At 47.2% G+C, this 23,402-nt stretch overlaps 1 protein-coding gene across 1 annotated transcript in view; it reads left to right on the top strand.

The window, feature by feature from the left end:
• Positions 1–23,402, top strand: part of LOC139386235 (rho guanine nucleotide exchange factor TIAM1-like) — a 163,164-nt gene that overhangs the window by 91,632 nt on the left and 48,130 nt on the right. The window contains exons 14-15 of the mRNA XM_071131723.1: positions 2,724–2,805; positions 22,537–22,623. Of these exons, the coding sequence (XP_070987824.1) occupies positions 2,724–2,805; positions 22,537–22,623 (169 nt within the window). The remainder of the gene's footprint in view (positions 1–2,723; positions 2,806–22,536; positions 22,624–23,402) is intronic.

The raw sequence follows: 23,402 nt of genomic DNA on the forward strand, positions 1-23,402 counted from the left end.
CTAGGATGTAATATTTTAGTGTTCCCTTTATTTTTTTGAGCAGTGTATTTTCCAAATTGGCTAAATCCTCCATTTTAATTGAAGGCTTCCGTTACCAGTTGATAAATACAAATAGTAAATATAATATATAATAATATACAAATAGTAGGCCTTTTAAAAATTCAAAACGTTTTTAACACGCGATTGAATTTAGAAATGGTTGCAAAACCTAATTATGCAAATGAACCGATAGACCGATAAACATACCTGGTCAAATTTATTTCCGTCAATCAATCAAACAATTATCACGGACATTTGGCTGGCACCACATTTTTTAAAATACTGGTTATCGGATACCCTGACACACACACACATATATATATATATATATACACACAAACACACCTCTCCAAACTTCTCGGTTTATATATAAATTCGCCCTACTTGTTGTTGCATTTGTAAGGTGTATGTAGATGTAGGCTACTAGATGTAGGAAAGCGTGCAGAGAGAGAGGGGTAACTCCCCAGTGATAGAGAGAGAGAGGGGTAACTCCCCAGTGATAGAGAGAGAGAGGGGTAACTCCCCAGTGATAGAGAGAGAGAGGGGTAACTCCCCAGTGATAGAGAGAGAGAGGGGTAACTCCCCAGTGAGAGAGAGAGAGAGAGGGGTAACTCCCCAGTGATAGAGAGAGGGGTAACTCCCCAGTGAGAGAGAGAGAGAGAGGGGTAACTCCCCAGTGATAGAGAGAGAGAGGGGTAACTCCCCAGTGATAGAGAGAGAGAGGGGTAACTCCCCAGTGATAGAGAGAGAGAGGGGTAACTCCCCAGTGATATAGAGAGAGAGGGGTAACTCCCCAGTGAGAGAGAGAGAGAGAGGGGTAACTCCCCAGTGATAGAGAGAGAGAGGGGTAACTCCCCAGTGATAGAGAGAGAGAGGGGTAACTCCCCAGTGATAGAGAGAGAGAGGGGTAACTCCCCAGTGAGAGAGAGAGAGAGAGGGGTAACTCCCCAGTGATAGAGAGAGAGAGAGGTAACTCCCCAGTGATAGAGAGAGAGGGGTAACTCCCCAGTCATAGAGAGCGAGAATTGTCACTCCCCAGTCATAGAGAGAGGGGTAACTCCCCAGTGATATAGAGAGAGAGGGGTAACTCCCCAGTGATAGAGAGAGAGGGGTAACTCCCCAGTGAGTGAGAGGGAGAGGGGTAACTCCCCAGTGATAGAGAGAGAGGTGTAACTCCACAGTGAGAGAGAGAGGGGTAACTCCCCAGTGATAGAGAGAGGGGTAACTCCCCAGTGATATGGAGAGAGAGGGGTAACTCCCCAGTGATAGAGAGAGGGGTAACTCCCCAGTGATAGAGAGAGAGGGGTAACTCCCCAGTGATAGAGAGAGAGGGGTAACTCCCCAGTGATAGAGAGAGAGGGGTAACTCCCCAGTTAGAGAGAGAGGGGTAACTCCCCAGTGATATAGAGAGAGAGGGGTAACTCCCCAGTGATATAGAGAGAGAGGGGTAACTCCCCAGTGATAGAGAGAGAAAGAGGGATAACTCCCCAGTGATAGAGAGAGAAAGAGGGATAACTCCCCAGTGATAGAGAGAGAGAGAGGGGTAACTCCCCAGTGATAGAGAGAGAGGGGTAACTCCCCAGTGATAGAGAGAGAGGGGTAACTCCCCGGTGATAGAGAGAGAGAGGGGTAACTCCCCAGTGTGAGAGAGAGAGGGGTAACTCCCCAGTGATAGAGAGAGAGAGAGGGGTAACTCCCCAGTGAGAGAGAGAGGGAGAGAGAGAGAGAGAGAGGGGTAACTCCCCAGTGAGAGAGAGAGAGAGAGAGGGGTAACTTCCCAGTGAGAGAGAGAGAGAGAGAGAGAGAGAGAGAGAGAGGGGTAACTCCCCAGTGATAGAGAGAGAGAGAGAGGGGTAACTCCCCAGTGATAGAGAGAGAGGGGTAACTCCCCAGTGATAGAGAGAGAGAGAGGGGTAACTCCCCAGTGAGAGAGAGAGAGAGAGAGAGAGAGAGAGGGGTAACTCCCCAGTGTGAGAGAGAGAGGGGTAACTCCCCAGTGATAGAGAGAGAGAGGGGTAACTCCCCAGTGAGAGAGAGAGAGGGGTAACTTCCCAGTGAGAGAGAGAGAGAGAGAGGGGTAACTTCCCAGTGAGAGAGAGAGAGAGAGCGGTAACTTCCCAGTGAGAGAGAGAGAGAGAGGGGTAACTTCCCAGTGAGAGAGAGAAAGAGAGAGAGAGCGGTAACTCTCAGGACGCCCCCACAGACTCAGTATCTCTCCATACCCTTAATAAAGGGGTATATATAACATCCATCCTTATTAAGTGTATGCAAATGATTGAGATACACAAATGAATTCCGTTCTGTCTCTGACAGTATGGGAGCTATGGACACACTCATTTACATATGCATAAATTAGACTCCCTCCTCGTATTCCCTCCTGCTTCTATGTGTAATAAAACATTAATGTTTCTCCATCTATCTCCTTTTCCATCTCTCTCCTTCTCCTTCTCCTTCTCTCTCCTTCTCCTTCTCTCTCCTTCTCCATCTCTCTCCTTCTCCATCTCTCTCCTTCTCCATCTCTCTCCTTCTCTCTCCTTCTCCATCTCTCTCCTTCTCCATCTCTCTCCTTCTCCATCTCTCTCCTTCTCCTTCTCTCTCCTTCTCCATCTCTCTCTCCATCCTCTCCATCTTTCTTTCCTTCTCTCTCTTCATCTCTCTCTCTCGTTCTCTTCTTCTCTCCACAGCTTTATAAAGAGATAGAGCTGGGCTCCAAAATAACCAAAGTCATCCAGTTCGACAGGGATGAGTCCTGTATGATTGGTTACGGTAAGGTTGAGTCCTGTATGATTGGTTACGATAAGGATGAGTCCTGTATGATTGGTTACAGTAAAGATGAGTCCTGTATGATTGGTTACGGTAAGGATGAGTCCTGTATGATTGGTTACGGTAAGGATGAGTCCTGTATGATTGGTTACGGTAACGATGAGTCCTGTATGATTGGTTACGGTAAGGATGAGTCCTGTATGACTGGCTACGGTAAGGATGAGTCCTGTATGATTGGTTACGGTAAGGATGAGTCCTGTATGATTGGCTACGGTAAGGATGAGTCCTGTATGATTGGCTACGGTAAGGATGAGTCCTGTATGATTGGCTACGGTAAGGATCAGTCCTGTATGATTGGTTACTTATTTTTTGAAGAAACATTCAAATGAAGGAGCTGGACAAGATGGCGGACTGAACACAACAGTGTAGATCTTCTCAATATAAAAATGTAATATTCAATATCAGTAAGTCAGACTAAATATTAGCATTTCACAAACTGGTGAAACACAAAATAAATCATAAGGCTAGAGAAATGTATCGACAAATATTACTAAAACAAGCAACAGCCAAACATGACGGAGAGTAAAACAGGGGAACCAATCAACATGGAGAGTAAACCAGGGGAACCAATCAACATGGAGAGTAAACAGGGGAACCAATCAACACGGAGAGTAAAACAGGGGAACCAATCTCAACATGGAGAGTAAACCAGGGGAACCAATCAACATGGAGAGTAAAACAGGGGAACCAATCAACATGGAGAGTAAACCAGGGGAACCAATCAACATGGAGAGTAAACAGGGGAACCAATCAACATGGAGAGTAAACCAGGGGAACCAATCAACATGGAGAGTAAAACAGGGGAACCAATCAACATGGAGAGTAAACCAGGGGAACCAATCAACATGGAGAGTTAAACAGGGGAACCAATCAACATGGAGAGTAAAACAGGGGAACCAATCAACATGGAGAGTAAACAGGGGAACCAATCTCATCATGGAGAGTAAAACAGGGGAACCAATCAACATGGAGAGTAAAACAGGGGAACCAATCATCATGGAGAGTAAAACAGGGGAACCAATCAACATGGAGAGTAAACCAGGGGAACCAATCTCTACAGACACAAACTATTTAATCTTTTCACCAGCGGGAAAGGAAAAGGCCGAAACCCATCTGTTAAAATCAATAAATGACAAACTGGGCAACATCCTTGAACTAGTCAGTGAGAATATAAAAGAGTTGAAGACGAGCCTCGAGATGAGTGATGGAAAAGCTGCGACATTGGAGAAAGACACAAACAAGCATAAAGGAACAGTCAATAAGATTGAAACCGAAGTTAACGAACTTAAAAATGAGAACATCGTTCTGAGAGAAGCCTTACTGGACATACAGACTACATCCATGAGAGAGAATCTGCTACTTACAGGTATCCAAGAGAAAGAAGGAGAAGTTCCTGAATCTGTAGTTAGAGAGTTCCTCCTTACAGCGCTTCAGATCCCACGCGAAGCTATCGACAAAATCCAACTTGAATGTGTACACGGACGGAGAGGGCAGAGGTATGAACGCCCAATCGTTGCCTTCTTTAAAGATGAAATAATGGTTAAAAGCCTGGGTAAAAGACCTGCTGGTATGAAAATAGGCACAAACGACCAGTTCCTGAAGGAAATTACAGAACGCCACAAAGTTCTGTATCCAATCTTCAAGGAAAATAGATCGAAAGGGAAACGCGTAGCTCTCGTAGTCATTAAACTGTATATTGATACAAAGACTACTCCAAATTACAAAGTATAATGAATAATGGAACACCCAATACTGTCCATGGTAGGGCTTGAATAATGGAACACCCAATACTGTCCATGGTAGGGGTTAATTAATGGAACACCCAATACTGTCCATGGTAGGGGTTGATTAATGGAACACCCAATACTGTCCATGGTAGGGGTTGATTAATGGAACACCCAATACTGTCTATGGTAGGGGTTGATTAATGGAACACCCAATACTATCCATGGTAGGGGTTGATTAATGGAACACCCAATACTGTCCATGGTAGGGGTTGATTAATGGAACACCCAATACTGTCTATGGTAGGGATGGATTAATGGAACACCCAATACTGTCCATGGTAGGGGTTGATTAATGGAACACCCAATACTGTCCATGGTAGGGGTTAATTAATGGAACACCCAATACTATCCATGGTAGGGGTTGATTAATGGAACACCCAATACTGTCCATGGTAGGGGTTGATTAATGGAACACCCAATACTGTCTATGGTAGGGGTTGATTAATGGAACACCCAATACTATCCATGGTAGGGGTTGATTAATGGAACACCCAATACTGTCCATGGTAGGGGTTGATTAATGGAACACCCAATACTGTCTATGGTAGGGATGGATTAATGGAACACCCAATACTGTCCTTGGTAGGGGTTGATTAATGGAACACCCAATACTGTCCATGGTAGGGGTTGATTAATGGAACACCCAATACTGTCCATGGTAGGGGTTAATTAATGGAACACCCAATACTATCCATGGTAGGGGTTAATTAATGGAACACCCAATACTATCCATGGTAGGGGTTAATTAATGGAACACCCAATACTATCCATGGTAGGGGTTGATTAATGGAACACCCAATACTGTCCATGGTAGGGGTTAATTAATGGAACACTCAATACTATCCATGGTAGGGGTTAATTAATGGAACACCCAATACTATCCATGGTAGGGGTTAATTAATGGAACACCCAATACTATCCATGGTAGGGGTTGATTAATGGAACACCCAATACTGTCCATGGTAGGGGTTAATTAATGGAACACCCAATACTATCCATGGTAGGGGTTGATTAATGGAACACCCAATACTGTCCATGGTAGGGGTTGATTAATGGAACACCCAATACTATCCATGGTAGGGGTTGATTAATGGAACACCCAATACTGTCCATGGTAGGGGTTGATTAATGGAACACCCAATACTGTCTATGGTAGGGATGGATTAATGGAACACCCAATACTGTCCATGGTAGGGGTTGATTAATGGAACACCCAATACTGTCCATGGTAGGGGTTGATTAATGGAACACCCAATACTGTCCATGGTAGGGGTTGATTAATGGAACACCCAATACTGTCCATGGTAGGGGTTGATTAATGGAACACCCAATACTGTCTATGGTAGGGGTTAATTAATGGAACACCCAATACTATCCATGGTAGGGGTTAATTAATGGAACACCCAATACTGTCTATGGTAGGGGTTGATTAATGGAACACCCAATACTGTCCATGGTAGGGGTTGATTAATGGAACACCCAATACTGTCCATGGTAGGGGTTGATTAATGGAACACCCAATACTGTCCATGGTAGGGGTTAATTAATGGAACACCCAATACTGTCCATGGTAGGGGTTGATTAATGGAACACCCAATACTGTCCATGGTAGGGGTTGATTAATGGAACACCCAATACTGTCCATGGTAGGGGTTGATTAATGGAACACCCAATACTGTCCATGGTAGGGGTTGATTAATGGAACACCCAATACTGTCTATGGTAGGGGTTGATTAATGGAACACGCAATACTGTCTATGGTAGGGATGGATTAATGGAACACCCAATACTATCCATGGTAGGGATGGATTAATGGAACACCCAATACTATCCATGGTAGGGGTTGATTAATGGAACACCCAATACTATCCATGGTAGGGGTTGATTAATGGAACACCCAATACTATCCATGGTAGGGGTTGATTAATGGAACACCCAATACTATCTATGGTAGGGGTTGATTAATGGAACACCCAATACTGTCTATGGTAGGGGTTGATTAATGGAACACCCAATACTGTCTATGGTAGGGGTTGATTAATGGAACACCCAATACTGTCCATGGTAGGGATTGTAATAATACAAACAAATATATAGAAAGAAAAGCAATCTTGAAATATAACTAATTGGAACACAAAAGCACTAATTCAACATGGTGGAGATAAATACACAGCAGACAGAAGGCTCAGTATGTGTGGATGTGTTGAGATGGAAGGTGTGGTGTGTTTCCTGGTGTTTGGGAAAGTGGAGATAAATACACACCAGACAGAAGGCTCAGTATGTGTGGATGTGTTGAGATGGAAGGTGTGGTGTGTTTCCTGGTGTTTGGGAAAGTGGAGATAAATACACAGCAGACAGAAGGCTCAGTATGTGTGGATGTGTTGAGATGGAAGGTGTGGTGTGTTTCCTGGTGTTTGGGAAAGTGGAGATAAATACACAGCAGACAGAAGGCTCAGTATGTGTGGATGTGTTGAGATGGAAAGTGGAGATAAATACACATCAGACAGAAGGCTCAGTATGTGTGGATGTGTTGAGATGGAAGGTGTGGTGTGTTTCCTGGTGTTTGGGAAAGTGGAGATAAATGCACAGCAGACAGAAGGCTCAGTATGTGTGGATGTGTTGAGATGGAAGGTGTGGTGTGTTTCCTGGTGCTTGGGAAAGTGGAGATAAATACACAGCAGACAGAAGGCTCAGTATGTGTGGATGTGTTGAGATGGAAGGCGTGGTGTGTTTCCTGGTGTTTGGGAAAGTGGAGATAAATACACAGCAGACAGAAGGCTCAGTATGTGTGGATGTGTTGAGATGGAAGGTGTGGTGTGTTTCCTGGTGTTTGGAAAAGTGGAGATAAATACACAGCAGACAGAAGGCTCAGTATGTGTGGATGTGTTGAGATGGAAGGTGTGGTGTGTTTCCTGGTGTTTGGGAAAGTGGAGATAAATACACAGCAGACAGAAGGCTCAGTATGTGTGGATGTGTTGAGATGGAAGGTGTGGTGTGTTTCCTGGTGTTTGGGAAAGTGGAGATAAATACACACCAGACAGAAGGCTCAGTATGTGTGGATGTGTTGAGATGGAAGGTGTGGTGTGTTTCCTGGTGTTTGGGAAAGTGGAGATAAATACACAGCAGACAGAAGGCTCAGTATGTGTGGATGTGTTGAGATGGAAGGTGTGGTGTGTCTTCTGGTGTTTGGGAAAGTGTGGCGTTAAGTGAGTGAGAAAGGAAAGGGTTGCGTATCCCAGAACCAATCTATGTCTGTGAGCCGGGGTTGGTGAGAGAGCTTTCAATGTTGTGCAGATGAGAGTTATACATTTTATAATGAATTATACATCTTATTTATTTATTTATTTATTGTCCTATCATGGTGGAACGATCCACAACCCTATACCCTAGACACCCACTAGAATGACCCAGATACTAAAGAGAAGTCCCTGCTGTTAGCTGTCTGTATGCTGCTGTTAGCTGTCTGTATGCTGCTGTTAGCTGCTGTTAGCTGTCTGTATGCTGCTGTTAGCTGCTGTTAGCTGCCAGTAGGCTGCTGTTAGCTGTCTGTATGCTGCTGTTAGCTGCCTGTATGCTGCTGTTAGCTGTCTGTATGCTGCTGTTAGCTGCCTGTATGCTGCTGTAGCTGTCTGTATGCTGCTGTTAGCTGTCTGTATGCTGCTGTTAGCTGTCTGTATGCTGCTGTTAGCTGCCTGTATGCTGCTGTTAGCTGTCTGTATGCTGCTGTTAGCTGCCTGTATGCTGTTGTTAGCTGTCTGTATGCTGCTGTTAGCTGTCTGTATGCTGCTGTTAGCTGTCTGTATGCTGTTGTTAGCTGTCTGTATGCTGCTGTTAGCTGCCTGTATGCTGCTGTTAGCTGCCAGTATGCTGCTGTTAGCTGTCTGTATGCTGCTGTTAGCTGCCAGTATGCTGCTGTTAGCTGTCTGTATGCTGCTGTTAGCTGCCTGTATGCTGCTGTTAGCTGCCTGTATGCTGCTGTTAGCTGTCTGTATGCTGCTGTTAGCTGCCAGTATGCTGCTGTTAGCTGTCTGTATGCTGCTGTTAGCTGCCTGTAGCTGCTGTTAGCTGCCAGTATGCTGCTGTTAGTTGCTGTTAGCTGCTGTTAGCTGCCTGTATGCTGCTGTTAGCTGCCAGTATGCTGCTGTTAGCTGTCTGAATGCTGCTGTTAGCTGCCAGTATGCTGCTGTTAGCTGCCTGTATGCTGCTGTTAGCTGTCTGTATGCTGCTGTTAGCTGCTGTTAGCTGTCTGTATGCTGCTGTTAGCTGCTGTTAGCTGCCTGTATGCTGCTGTTAGCTGCCAGTATGCTGCTGTTAGCTGTCTGTATGCTGCTGTTAGCTGTCTGTATGCTGTTGTTAGCTGTCTGTATGCTGCTGTTAGCTGCCTGTATGCTGCTGTTAGCTGCCAGTATGCTGCTGTTAGCTGTCTGTATGCTGCTGTTAGCTGCCAGTATGCTGCTGTTAGCTGTCTGTATGCTGCTGTTAGCTGTCTGTATGCTGCTGTTAGCTGCCTGTATGCTGCTGTTAGCTGCCAGTATGCTGCTGTTAGCTGTCTGTATGCTGCTGTTAGCTGCCAGTATGCTGCTGTTAGCTGTCTGTATGCTGCTGTTAGCTGCCTGTAGCTGCTGTTAGCTGCCAGTATGCTGCTGTTAGCTGCTGTTAGCTGCTGTTAGCTGCCTGTATGCTGCTGTTAGCTGCCAGTATGCTGCTGTTAGCTGTCTGAATGCTGCTGTTAGCTGCCAGTATGCTGCTGTTAGCTGCCTGTATGCTGCTGTTAGCTGTCTGTATGCTGCTGTTAGCTGCTGTTAGCTGTCTGTATGCTGCTGTTAGCTGCTGTTAGCTGCCTGTATGCTGCTGTTAGCTGCCAGTATGCTGCTGTTAGCTGTCTGTATGCTGCTGTTAGCTGCTGTTAGCTGTCTGTATGCTGCTGTTAGCTGTCTGTATGCTGCTGTTAGCTGCTGTTAGCTGTCTGTATGCTGCTGTTAGTTGTCTGTATGCTGCTGTTAGCTGTCTGTATGCTGCTGTTAGCTGTCTGTATGCTGCTGTTAGCTGTCTGTATGCTGCTGTTAGCTGTCTGTATGCTGCTGTTAGCTGCCAGTATGCTGCTGTTAGCTGCCTGTATGCTGCTGTTAGCTGCCAGTATGCTGCTGTTAGCTGTCTGTATGCTGCTGTTAGCTGCTGTTAGCTGTCTGTATGCTGCTGTTAGCTGTCTGTATGCTGCTGTTAGCTGTCTGTATGCTGCTGTTAGCTGTCTGTATGCTGTTGTTAGCTGTCTGTATGCTGCTGTTAGCTGCCTGTATGCTGCTGTTAGCTGCCAGTATGCTGCTGTTAGCTGCCTGTATGCTGCTGTTAGCTGCCAGTATGCTGCTGTTAGCTGTCTGAATGCTGCTGTTAGCTGCCAGTATGCTGCTGTTAGCTGCCTGTATGCTGCTGTTAGCTGTCTGTATGCTGCTGTTAGCTGCTGTTAGCTGTCTGTATGCTGCTGTTAGCTGCTGTTAGCTGCCTGTATGCTGCTGTTAGCTGCCAGTATGCTGCTGTTAGCTGTCTGTATGCTGCTGTTAGCTGCTGTTAGCTGTCTGTATGCTGCTGTTAGCTGTCTGTATGCTGCTGTTAGCTGCTGTTAGCTGTCTGTATGCTGCTGTTAGTTGTCTGTATGCTGCTGTTAGCTGTCTGTATGCTGCTGTTAGCTGTCTGTATGCTGCTGTTAGCTGTCTGTATGCTGCTGTTAGCTGTCTGTATGCTGCTGTTAGCTGCCAGTATGCTGCTGTTAGCTGCCTGTATGCTGCTGTTAGCTGCCAGTATGCTGCTGTTAGCTGTCTGTATGCTGCTGTTAGCTGCTGTTAGCTGTCTGTATGCTGCTGTTAGCTGTCTGTATGCTGCTGTTAGCTGTCTGTATGCTGCTATTAGCTGTTTGTATGCTGCTGTTAGCTGTCTGTATGCTGCTGTTAGCTGTCTGTATGCTGCTGTTAGCTGTCTGTATGCTGCTGTTAGCTGCCAGTATGCTGCTGTTAGCTGTCTGTATGCTGCTGTTAGCTGCCAGTATGCTGCTGTTAGCTGTCTGTATGCTGCTGTTAGCTGCCAGTATGCTGCTGTTAGCTGCCAGTATGCTGCTGTTAGCTGCTGTTAGCTGCCAGTATGCTGCTGTTAGTTGCTGTTAGCTGCCAGTAGGCTGCTGTTAGCTGCCTGTATGCTGCTGTTAGCTGTCTGTATGCTGCTGTTAGCTGTCTGTATGCTGCTGTTAGCTGTCTGTATGCTGCTGTTAGCTGCCTGTATGCTGCTGTTAGCTGTCTGTATGCTGCTGTTAGCTGTCTGTATGCTGCTGTTAGCTGTCTGTATGCTGCTGTTAGCTGTCTGTATGCTGCTGTTAGCTGTCTGTATGCTGCTGTTAGCTGCCTGTATGCTGCTGTTAGCTGTCAGTATGCTGCTGTTAGCTGCCTGTATGTTGTTGTTAGCTGCCTGTATGTTGTTGTTAGCTGCCTGTATGCTGCTGTTAGCTGCCTGTATGCTGCTGTTAGCTGCCTGTATGCTGCTGTTAGCTGCCTGTATGCTGCTGTTAGCTGCCAGTATGCTGCTGTTAGCTGTCTGTATGCTGCTGTTAGCTGCCAGTATGCTGCTGTTAGCTGTCTGTATGCTGCTGTTAGCTGCCTGTAGCTGCTGTTAGCTGCCAGTATGCTGCTGTTAGCTGCTGTTAGCTGCTGTTAGCTGCCTGTATGCTGCTGTTAGCTGCCAGTATGCTGCTGTTAGCTGTCTGAATGCTGCCAGTATGCTGCTGTTAGCTGCATGTATGCTGCTGTTAGCTGCCTGTATGCTGCTGTTAGCTGTCTGTATGCTGCTGTTAGCTGTCTGTATGCTGCTGTTAGCTGCCAGTATGCTGCTGTTAGCTGCCTGTATGCTGCTGTTAGCTGCCAGTATGCAGCTGTTAGCTGTCTGTATGCTGCTGTTAGCTGCTGTTAGCTGTCTGTATGCTGCTGTTAGCTGTCTGTATGCTGCTGTTAGCTGTCTGTATGCTGCTGTTAGCTGTCTGTATGCTGTTGTTAGCTGTCTGTATGCTGCTGTTAGCTGCCTGTATGCTGCTGTTAGCTGCCAGTATGCTGCTGTTAGCTGCCTGTATGCTGCTGTTAGCTGCCAGTATGCTGCTGTTAGCTGTCTGAATGCTGCTGTTAGCTGCCAGTATGCTGCTGTTAGCTGCCTGTATGCTGCTGTTAGCTGTCTGTATGCTGCTGTTAGCTGCTGTTAGCTGTCTGTATGCTGCTGTTAGCTGCTGTTAGCTGCCTGTATGCTGCTGTTAGCTGCCAGTATGCTGCTGTTAGCTGTCTGAATGCTGCTGTTAGCTGCCTGTATGCTGCTGTTAGCTGTCTGTATGCTGCTGTTAGCTGTCTGTATGCTGCTGTTAGCTGTCTGTATGCTGCTGTTAGCTGCCTGTATGCTGCTGTTAGCTGTCTGTATGCTGCTGTTAGCTGTCTGTATGCTGCTGTTAGCTGTCTGTATGCTGCTGTTAGCTGTCTGTATGCTGCTGTTAGCTGCCTGTATGCTGCTGTTAGCTGTCAGTATGCTGCTGTTAGCTGCCTGTATGTTGTTGTTAGCTGCCTGTATGTTGTTGTTAGCTGCCTGTATGCTGCTGTTAGCTGCCTGTATGCTGCTGTTAGCTGCCTGTATGCTGCTGTTAGCTGCCTGTATGCTGCTGTTAGCTGCCAGTATGCTGCTGTTAGCTGTCTGTATGCTGCTGTTAGCTGCCAGTATGCTGCTGTTAGCTGTCTGTATGCTGCTGTTAGCTGCCTGTAGCTGCTGTTAGCTGCCAGTATGCTGCTGTTAGCTGCTGTTAGCTGCTGTTAGCTGCCTGTATGCTGCTGTTAGCTGCCAGTATGCTGCTGTTAGCTGTCTGAATGCTGCCAGTATGCTGCTGTTAGCTGCATGTATGCTGCTGTTAGCTGCCTGTATGCTGCTGTTAGCTGTCTGTATGCTGCTGTTAGCTGTCTGTATGCTGCTGTTAGCTGCCTGTATGCTGCTGTTAGCTGCCTGTATGCTGCTGTTAGCTGTCTGTATGCTGCTGTTAGCTGCCTGTAGCTGCTGTTAGCTGCCAGTATGCTGCTGTTAGCTGCTGTTAGCTGATGTTAGCTGCCTGTATGCTGCTGTTAGCTGCCAGTATGCTGCTGTTAGCTGTCTGAATGCTGCCAGTATGCTGCTGTTAGCTGCATGTATGCTGCTGTTAGCTGCCTGTATGCTGCTGTTAGCTGCCTGTATGTTGTTGTTAGCTGCCTGTATGCTGCTGTTAGCTGCCTGTATGCTGCTGTTAGCTGCCTGTATGCTGCTGTTAGCTGCTGTTAGCTGTCTGTATGCTGCTGTTAGCTGTCTGTATGCTGCTGTTAGCTGTCTGTATGCTGCTGTTAGCTGTCTGTATGCTGCTGTTAGCTGCCTGTATGCTGCTGTTAGCTGCCAGTATGCTGCTGTTAGCTGCCTGTATGCTGCTGTTAGCTGCCAGTATGCTGCTGTTAGCTGTCTGAATGCTGCTGTTAGCTGCCAGTATGCTGCTGTTAGCTGCCTGTATGCTGCTGTTAGCTGTCTGTATGCTGCTGTTAGCTGCTGTTAGCTGTCTGTATGCTGCTGTTAGCTGCTGTTAGCTGCCTGTATGCTGCTGTTAGCTGCCAGTATGCTGCTGTTAGCTGTCTGTATGCTGCTGTTAGCTGCTGTTAGCTGTCTGTATGCTGCTGTTAGCTGTCTGTATGCTGCTGTTAGCTGCTGTTAGCTGTCTGTATGCTGCTGTTAGTTGTCTGTATGCTGCTGTTAGCTGTCTGTATGCTGCTGTTAGCTGTCTGTATGCTGCTGTTAGCTGTCTCGATGCTGCTGTTAGCTGTCTGTATGCTGCTGTTAGCTGCCAGTATGCTGCTGTTAGCTGCCTGTATGCTGCTGTTAGCTGCCAGTATGCTGCTGTTAGCTGTCTGTATGCTGCTGTTAGCTGCTGTTAGCTGTCTGTATGCTGCTGTTAGCTGTCTGTATGCTGCTGTTAGCTGTCTGTATGCTGCTATTAGCTGTCTGTATGCTGCTGTTAGCTGTCTGTATGCTGCTGTTAGCTGTCTGTATGCTGCTGTTAGCTGTCTGTATGCTGCTGTTAGCTGCCAGTATGCTGCTGTTAGCTGTCTGTATGCTGCTGTTAGCTGCCAGTATGCTGCTGTTAGCTGTCTGTATGCTGCTGTTAGCTGCCAGTATGCTGCTGTTAGCTGCTGTTAGCTGCCAGTATGCTGCTGTTAGCTGCTGTTAGCTGCCAGTATGCTGCTGTTAGTTGCTGTTAGCTGCCAGTAGGCTGCTGTTAGCTGCCTGTATGCTGCTGTTAGCTGTCTGTATGCTGCTGTTAGCTGTCTGTATGCTGCTGTTAGCTGTCTGTATGCTGCTGTTAGCTGCCTGTATGCTGCTGTTAGCTGTCTGTATGCTGCTGTTAGCTGTCTGTATGCTGCTGTTAGCTGTCTGTATGCTGCTGTTAGCTGCCTGTATGCTGCTGTTAGCTGTCAGTATGCTGCTGTTAGCTGCCTGTATGTTGTTGTTAGCTGCCTGTATGTTGTTGTTAGCTGCCTGTATGCTGCTGTTAGCTGCCTGTATGCTGCTGTTAGCTGCCTGTATGCTGCTGTTAGCTGCCTGTATGCTGCTGTTAGCTGCCAGTATGCTGCTGTTAGCTGTCTGTATGCTGCTGTTAGCTGCCAGTATGCTGCTGTTAGCTGTCTGTATGCTGCTGTTAGCTGCCTGTAGCTGCTGTTAGCTGCCAGTATGCTGCTGTTAGCTGCTGTTAGCTGCCTGTATGCTGCTGTTAGCTGCCAGTATGCTGCTGTTAGCTGTCTGAATGCTGCCAGTATGCTGCTGTTAGCTGCATGTATGCTGCTGTTAGCTGCCTGTATGCTGCTGTTAGCTGCCAGTATGCTGCTGTTAGCTGCCTGTATGCTGCTGTTAGCTGCCTGTATGCTGCTGTTAGCTGTCTGTATGCTGCTGTTAGCTGCCAGTATGCTGCTGTTAGCTGTCTGTATGCTGCTGTTAGCTGCCTGTAGCTGCTGTTAGCTGCCAGTATGCTGCTGTTAGCTGCTGTTAGCTGCCTGTATGCTGCTGTTAGCTGCCAGTATGCTGCTGTTAGCTGTCTGAATGCTGCTGTTAGCTGCCAGTATGCTGCTGTTAGCTGCCTGTATGCTGCTGTTAGCTGCCTGTATGCTGCTGTTAGCTGCCAGTATGCTGCTGTTAGCTGCCTGTATGCTGCTGTTAGCTGCCTGTATGCTGCTGTTAGCTGCCTGTATGCTGCTGTTAGCTGCCAGTATGCTGCTGTTAGCTGCTGTTAGCTGCCAGTATGCTGCTGTTAGCTGCCAGTATGCTGCTGTTAGCTGCTGTTAGCTGCTGTTAGCTGCTGTTAGCTGCCTGTATGCTGCTGTTAGCTGCCAGTATGCTGCTGTTAGCTGTCTGAATGCTGCTGTTAGCTGCCAGTATGCTGCTGTTAGCTGTCTGTATGCTGCTGGTCAGAGACCTTCTAAAGCAGTACAGCTGTCTCAACATACTGAGCCTGCCTGGCAGGGTTGGTCCTGCAGAGCCAGAGCCCCCTGATGGGAGAGCCTTAATATACACGGAAATTCTCAACGCTGCTAATGAGAACCTTGACGACCCTCGTACCTAGCCGGTGGGGTGCCCCCACCCAGGCAGTGGCAGTGCTGGCAACACTGGCTGCAGTAACCCATGGGGAGGGGGTCACACTCGGACATACAGAGAGGGAGCAAATTATTGTGGCCTTGGTGGCACAAAATAATCAAAAGGTTTGACTGCACAGAGATGCTTGGGGATATGGGGCGACAGGTAGCCTAGTGGTTAGAGCGTTGGACTAGTAACTGAAAGGTTGCTAGATCGAATCCCCAAGCTGACGAGGTAAAAATCTGTCGTTCTGCCCCTGAACAAGGCTGATAAACCCACTGTTCCTAGACCGTCATTGTAAATAAGGATTTGTTCTTTAACTGACTTAGTTAAATTAAGGGTAAATAATAATATGGTCACAACGGGGGAACATGTGTGGGTGTTTCATGGGAAGGGGGTGGGGATCTGACCTCCATCACCTAGGACGTGACAATGGTTCATCAAATCCCCACATTTCTGCCCTTTTTTTTTGTAGCTCAGTCTTGCAGGCCGTCTCATACAGCTGCAACTGTACACGCATTTGTAAATCAAGACCTTTCTTGAGTTGGGCTCTGAGATGGCGCAACTGTTGAGCATCTGGTTGTTTGTGGGGGGAACGGGGTTGAGTGTGTAGTGTGTAGTGTGTGTGTGTGTGTGTATCCCACAACTGTTGCGAGGGAGTTAAATATGTTCGGGACACTATAGGATGAATCACAATAATTGTTTGCTAAAAGATCATTTTTTGTAATAGCGAGACTGATGAGATGTAAAAATCCTTTGCATAAACTGCCTAGATTACTGCAAATATGAATAGCTAATTATGGAAAATAAGATAAGATAAATAGGAATTAAAAATTGTTAATAGCAAAATATAATACTAATCGAGGTGAGGGCGAAATGCATTTGGCAGTTTATCTGCTTCTGTTCTGTGGGTGGCACTGTGCTGTTTTCAAAGGATGGGTCCCGGTATCTCCGGGGCCATGGGATCGGGGGGGGGGCGAGGGTCGGGGGTCGTCTGCCAGTCATTGGGATGACAACCCAACTCTGGATGAGGAAGAGTTTTAAGTGGGTGGAATAGTGAGGACCAATTGGTGGTTTACTTAGCAGCAATGCAAAAGTCATGGTACAGTTATATAGACACTCAATCATCACGCTACTTTTTAATGGTAAGTTTACAAACATATATTATGATAAATAAAATTGTAAGTTGTCTCATTATGGTAATTGGTGAAATAAGTATAGCCAGTTCTAATTGTAATGGCTTAGCAGATAATAAGAAAAGATTATCAGTATTTATCTGAATAAAAGAGAAGGAATGTAATATCTATTGTTTACAGGAAACTCATTCAACAATTTTAGATGAAGTTTTGTGGAAAAAGGACTTTTGGGGCCAAATATATATTTATTAATTAATTTTAATATAATATTAATATTTCTCCCATGGGCAAAGAAATTCAAAAGGAGTGATGAAATTAATAAACAGTTTGCACATCTTAATCTTTTAATTTTACTGGCCAGTCTGAAGTAAGATTTTTTCTATGCAACTCTGCCTAGAAGGCCAGCATCCTAGAGTCGCCTCTTCACTGTTGACGTTGAGACTGATGTGTTGCAGGTAGTATTTAATGAAGCTGCCAGTTGAGGACTTGTGAGGCGTCTGTTTCTCAAACTAGACACTCTAATGTACTTGTCCTCTTGCTCAGTTGTGCACAGGGGACACCCACTCCTCTTTCTATTCTGGTTAGAGACGGTGTACGCTGTTCTGTGAAGGGAGGAGTGCACACACAGCTTTGTACGAGATCTAGAGTTTCTTGGCAATTTCTCGCATGGAATATCAATTAGACTTTATCCGACATAACATAGGTACAGCACATCCCCTTATTGTATGGGACACTTTTAAATGTGCCTTTGGAGGCCATGTAATTCAGTATTCATTTATAAAACAAAAGCCATTTAGGTCAAAAGAGTCCATCTTAACAAAAGAACTTGAAGGACTAACAGAACAGACAGGTGGCATTAAAACTACCATAGAGGCACAGAATAAGTTAGAGGAAACACCAAATGAAACGCAGGAACTTATTATAGAAAGATCCAGTGTAATATAGTATAAAAATAAAGCTGGATGGAATAAGGGGGAAAATGCCCACAAATATATTTTTCAATCTTCAACATAGAAATGCAACAAATTTTTAGCAAATTTTTTTATCTTTAATTTACAATCTGAAGAAACGATGAAAATAGAAATGTTCAGTACTTTTCAAATAGAAATCCAAAATGGAGGGTGTTGAGAGATAGACGGGAGGGGTTGAATGGAGATGAAGGGTGGGACTAATAACAAGATAACCAATGTAAAACATACAGGGATCTGTAAAATGCATATAGGTTCAGAAATGTTGTGAAATAACACAGTTACAAATCAAACTGGATGGACATCAGAAATAGAGGGAGGACTAAAAACAAACAAAATATAACTATTGTAAAATAGATTGTGTCTGTAAAATGTGTATAAGTATGGTACAGTTGAAGTCGGAAGTTTACATTTACAAAATACATTCCATAATTCCTGACATTTAATCCCAGTAAAAATTCCCTGTTTTAGGTCCGTTAGGATCAGCACTTTATTTTAAGAATGTGAAATGTCAGAATAATAGTACAGAGAATGATTTATTTCAGCTTTTATTTATTTCATCACATTCCCAGTGGGTCAGAAGTTTACATATACTATATTAGTATTTGGTAACTTTGCCTTTTAAATTGTTTAACTTGGGTCAAACGTTTTGGGTAGCCTTCCACAATAAGTTGGGTGAATTTTGGCCCATTCCTCCTGACAGAGCTGGTGTAACTGAGTCAGGTTTGTAGGCCTCCTTGCTGGCACACGCTATTTCAGTTCTACCCACAAATTTTCTATGGGATTGAGGTCAGGGCTTTGTGATGGCCACAAGTCAATACCTTGACTTTGTTGTCCTTAAGCCATTTTGCCACAACTTTGGAAGTATGCTTGGGGTCATTGTCCATTTGGATGACCCATTTGTGACCAAGCTTTAACTTCCTGACTGATGTCTTGAGATGTTGCTTCAATATATCCACATACTTTTCTTTCCTCGTGATGTCATCTACTTGGTGAAGTGCTCCAGTACCTCCTGCAGCAAAGCACCCCCACAACATGATGCTGCCACCCCCGTGCTTCACGGTTTGGATGGTGTTCTTCGGCTTGCAAGCCTCCCCCTTTTTTCCTCCAAATATAACGATGGTCATTATGGCCAAATAGTTATATTTTGGTTTCATCAGACCAGAGGACATTTCTCCAAAAAGTACGATCTTTGTCCCCATGTGCAGTTGCAAACCGTAGTCTGGCTTTTTTATTTCGGTTTTGTAGCAGTGTCTTCTTCCTTGCTGAGCGGCCTTTCAGGTTATGTCGATATAGGACTCGTTTTACTGTGGATATAGATACTTTTGTACCTGTTTCCTCCAGCATCTTCACAAGGTCCTTTGCTGTTGTTCTGGGATTGATTTGCACTTTTCGCACCAAAGTACGTTCATCTCTTGGAGACAGAATGTGTCTCCTTCCTGAGCGGTATGACGGCTGCGTGGTCCCATGGTGTTTATACTTGCCTACTATTGTTTGTACAGATGAACGTGGTACCTTCATGTGTTTGGAAATTGCTCCCTAGGATGAACCAGACTTGTGGAGGTCCACAAGGTCTTGGCTGATTTATTTAGAATTTCCCATGATGTCAAGCAAAGAGGCACTGAGTTTGAAGGTAGGCCTTGAAATACATCCACAGGTACACCTCCAATTGGCTCAAATTATGTCAATTAGCCTATGAGAAGCTTCTAAAGCCATAGCATAATTTTCTGTAATTTTCCAAGCTGTTTAAAGGCACAGGCAACTTAATTTATGTAAACTTCTGACCCATTTGAATTGTGGTAAGTGAAATAATCTGTAAACAATTGTTGGAAAAATGTTGTGTGTCATGCGCAAAGTAGATGTCCTAACTGACTTGCCAAAACTATAGTTTGTTAACAAGAAATGTGTGGAGTGGTTGAAAAACTAGTTTTTATGACTCCAACCTAAGTGTATGTAAACTTCCTACTTCAACTGTATATAACATTCCATTGATTACTGTAGAAGCTGGAAGTAGAAGTCTATATATTTACTCCAAAAATGTATGGAGGATTGGAAATGATGCAGACAATTACATTGATGGAAGCAACAGTCTATCTGCAAAATATTAAAGCTGATCCACCCCCTAGAAAAAAAGGGATGAGTCCTGTTTGATTGGCTACGGTAAGGATGAGTTCTGTATGATTGGTGACGGTAAGGATGAGTCCTGTATGATTGGCTACGGTAAGGATGAGTCCTGTATGATTGGTTATGGTAAGGAGGAGTCCTGTTTGATTGGCTACGGTAAGGATGAGTCCTGTATGATTGGTGATGGTAAGGATGAGTCCTGTATGATTGGCTACGATAAGGATGAGTTCTATATGATTGGTGACGGTAAGGATGAGTCCTGTATGATTGGTTACGGTAAGGATGAGTCCTGTTTGATTGGCTACGGTAAGGATGAGTCCTGTTTGATTGGCTACGGTAAGGATGAGTCCTGTATGATTGGTTACGGTAAGGATGAGTCCTGTTTGATTGGCTACGGTAAGGATGAGTCCTGTATGACTGGCTACGGTAAGGATGAGTCCTGTATGATTGGCTACGGTAAGGAGGAGTCCTGTTTGATTGGTGACGGTAAGGATGAGTCCTGGATCCTATGAATCTCATTCTCACAGTTTCATCATCTATTATAATTGCAATGCCAGTGTGTTCATCCCAAATGGATTCCTGTTATTTATATAGTGCTCTACTTTTGACTTTGGGCCCTGGTTAAAAGTAGTGCACTTCACTATAAAGGGAATAGGGTGGCATTTGGGACGCAGGCCTATTTCATACATGTCCACATTCACAGATCATTTGGGACGCAGGCCTATTTCATACATGTCCACATTCACAGATCATTTGGGACGCAGGCCTATTTCATACATGTCCACATTCACAGATCATTTAACATGCTAAGAATGCAGTTCTGAAGCGACTTCCCTTTCAATTACAATCATGTTGTAGTATACAGTGTCTAAATTTCCACCAGTGAGAGAATATTTTCACTAGCAGATGTGTTGTCATGTATTCTGTTATTCTAGTCACGTCTCAGATTACTTGTATTTTTTAGACTGATCCCTGTCGGTGTGTTGAGTAATGAATTGATTCTCTCTCCTCTTATCCCCCTCTCCTTCCTCTCTCTCTTCTCATCCCCCTCCTCCGTCTCTCCTCTCCGCCCCCTCTCCTCTCCCTCCGTCTCTCCTCTCCGCCCCCTCTCCTCTCCCTCTCTCTTTCCCTCTTCTGTTTCTCCTCTCCCTCCGTCTCTCCTCTCTGCCCCCTGTCCTCTCCCTCTCTCTTTCCCTCCTCCGTCTCTCCTCTCTGCCCCCTGTCCTCTCCCTCCGTCTCTCCTCTCCCTCCGTCTCTCCTCTCCGCCCCCTCTCCTCTCCCTCCGTCTCTCCTCTCCGCCCCCTCTCATCTCTCCCTCTCTCTTTCCCTCTTCTGTTTCTCCTCTCCCTCTGTCTCTCCTCTCTGCCCCCTGTCCTCTCCCTCTCTCTTTCCCTCCTCCGTCTCTCCTCTCCCTCCGTCTCTCCTCTCTGCCCCCTGTTCTCTCCCTCTCTCTTTCCCTCCTTCGTCTCTCCTCTCCTCCGCCTCTCCTCTCCCTCCGCCTCTCCTCTCTGCCCCCTGTCCTCTCCCTCTCTCTTTCCCTCCTCTGTCTCTCCTCTCTGCCCACTCTCCTCTCCCTCTCTCTTTCCCTCCTCCGTCTCTCCTCTCCCTCCGTCTCTCCTCTCTGCCCCCTGTCCTCTCCCTCTCTCTTTCCCTCCTCTGTCTCTCCTCTCTGCCCCCTTTCCTCTCCCTCCTCCGTCTCTCCTCTCCCTCCGTCTCTCCTCTCTGCCCCATGTCCTCTCCCTCTCTCTTTCCCTCCTCCGTCTCTCCTCTCCCTCCGTCTCTCCTCTCTGCCCCCTCTCCTCTCCCTCTCTCTTTCCCTCCTCCCCCTCTCCTCTCTGCCCCCTGTCCTCTCCCTCTCTCTTTCCCTCCTCCGTCTCTCCTCTCCCTCCGTCTCTCCTCTCTGCCCCATGTCCTCTCCCTCTCTCTTTCCCTCCTCCGTCTCTCCTCTCCCTCCGTCTCTCCTCTCCCTCCGTCTCTCCTCTCCGCCCCCTCTCCTCTCCCTCCGTCTCTCCTCTCTGCCCCCTGTCCTCTCCCTCTCTCTTTCCCTCCTCCGTCTCTCCTCCGTCTCTCCTCTCCGCCCCCTGTCCTCTCCCTCTCTCTTTCCCTCTTCTGTTTCTCCTCTCCCTCCGTCTCTCCTCTCTGCCCCCTGTCCTCTCCCTCTCTCTTTCCCTCCTCCGTCTCTCCTCTCTGCCCCCTGTCCTCTCCCTCCATCTCTCCTCTTCCTCCGTCTCTCCTCTCCGCCCCCTCTCCTCTCCCTCCGTCTCTCCTCTCCGCCCCCTCTCCTCTCCCTCTCTCTTTCCCTCCTCTGTCTCTCCTCTCTGCCCCCTCTCCTCTCCCTCTCTCTTTCCCTCCTCCGTCTCTCCTCTCTGCCCCCTGTCCTCTCCCTCTCTCTTTCCCTCCTCCGTCTCTCCTCTCCCTCCGTCTCTCCTCTCTGCCCCCTGTCCTCTCCCTCTCTCTTTCCCTCCTCCGTCTCTCCTCTCCCTCCGTCTCTCCTCTCTGCCCCCTCTCCTCTCCCTCTCTCTTTCCCTCCTCCGTCTCTCCTCTCTGCCCCCTGTCCTCTCCTCCGTCTCTCCTCTCCTCCGTCTCTCCTCTCCTCCGTCTCTCCTCTCCGCCCCCTCTCCTCTCCCTCCGTCTCTCCTCTCCGCCCCCTCTCCTCTCCCTCCGTCTCTCCTCTCCGCCCCCTCTCCTCTCCCTCCGTCTCTCCTCTCCGCCCCCTCTCCTCTCCCTCCGTCTCTCCTCTCCTCCGTCTCTCCTCTCCTCCGTCTCTCTTCTCCTCCGTCTCTCCACTCCCTCCGTCTCTCCTCTCCACCTCCTCTCCGCCCCCTCTCCTCTCCCTCCGTCTCTCCTCTCCCTCCGTCTCTCCTCTCCGCCCCCTCTCCTCTCCCTCCGTCTCTCCTCTCCCTCCGTCTCCCCTCTCCCTCCGTCTCTCCTCTCCGCCCCCTCTCCTCTCCCTCTGTCTTTCCCTCCTCTCTGCCCCCTGTCCTCTCCTCCGTCTCTCCTCTCCTCTAGGGTTTTCCATCTCAGTGGTGGAGGAGGATTCAGTACAGCAGCTCTACATTACCGATGTGAAGGCGGGAGGATTAGCCTTCGCTAAAGGTTCCTTACCACACACACCATCTATAGTGGGAAGATACCATATGATTAGAGATGGACCAGAACCAGACAGAAAGAGCAGGTCGAGGGAAGATGGACCAGAACCAGACAGAGAGGGCAGGTCGAGGGAAGATGGACCAGAACCAGACAGAGAGGGCAGGTAGTGGGAAGATGGACCAGAACCAGACAGAGAGGGCAGGTAGTGGGAAGATGGACCAGAACCAGACAGAGAGGGCAGGTAGTGGGAAGATGGACCAGAACCAGACAGAGAGGGCAGGTGGTGGGAAGATGGACCAGAACCAGACAGAGAGGGCAGGTCGAGGGAAGATGGACCAGAACCAGACAGAGAGGGCAGGTAGTGGGAAGATGGACCAGAACCAGACAGAGAGGGCAGGTAGTGGGAAGATGGACCAGAACCAGACAGAGAGGGCAGGTAGTGGGAAGATGGACCAGAACCAGACAGAGAGGGCAGGTCGAGGGAAGATGGACCAGAACCAGACAGAGAGGGCAGGTCGAGGGAAGATGGACCAGAACCAGACAGAGAGGGCAGGTAGTGGGAAGATGGACCAGAACCAGACAGAGAGGGCAGGTCGTGGGAAGATGGACCAGAACCAGACAGAGAGGGCAGGTAGTGGGAAGATGGACCAGAACCAGACAGAGAGGGCAGGTAGTGGGAAGATGGACCAGAACCAGACAGAGAGGGCAGGTCGAGGGAAGATGGACCAGAACCAGACAGAGAGGGCAGGTAGTGGGAAGATGGACCAGAACCAGACAGAGAGGGC

This window comes from Oncorhynchus clarkii, chromosome 27 (genome assembly GCF_045791955.1).
Source record: "Oncorhynchus clarkii lewisi isolate Uvic-CL-2024 chromosome 27, UVic_Ocla_1.0, whole genome shotgun sequence".
Lineage (NCBI taxonomy): Eukaryota > Metazoa > Chordata > Actinopteri > Salmoniformes > Salmonidae > Oncorhynchus > Oncorhynchus clarkii.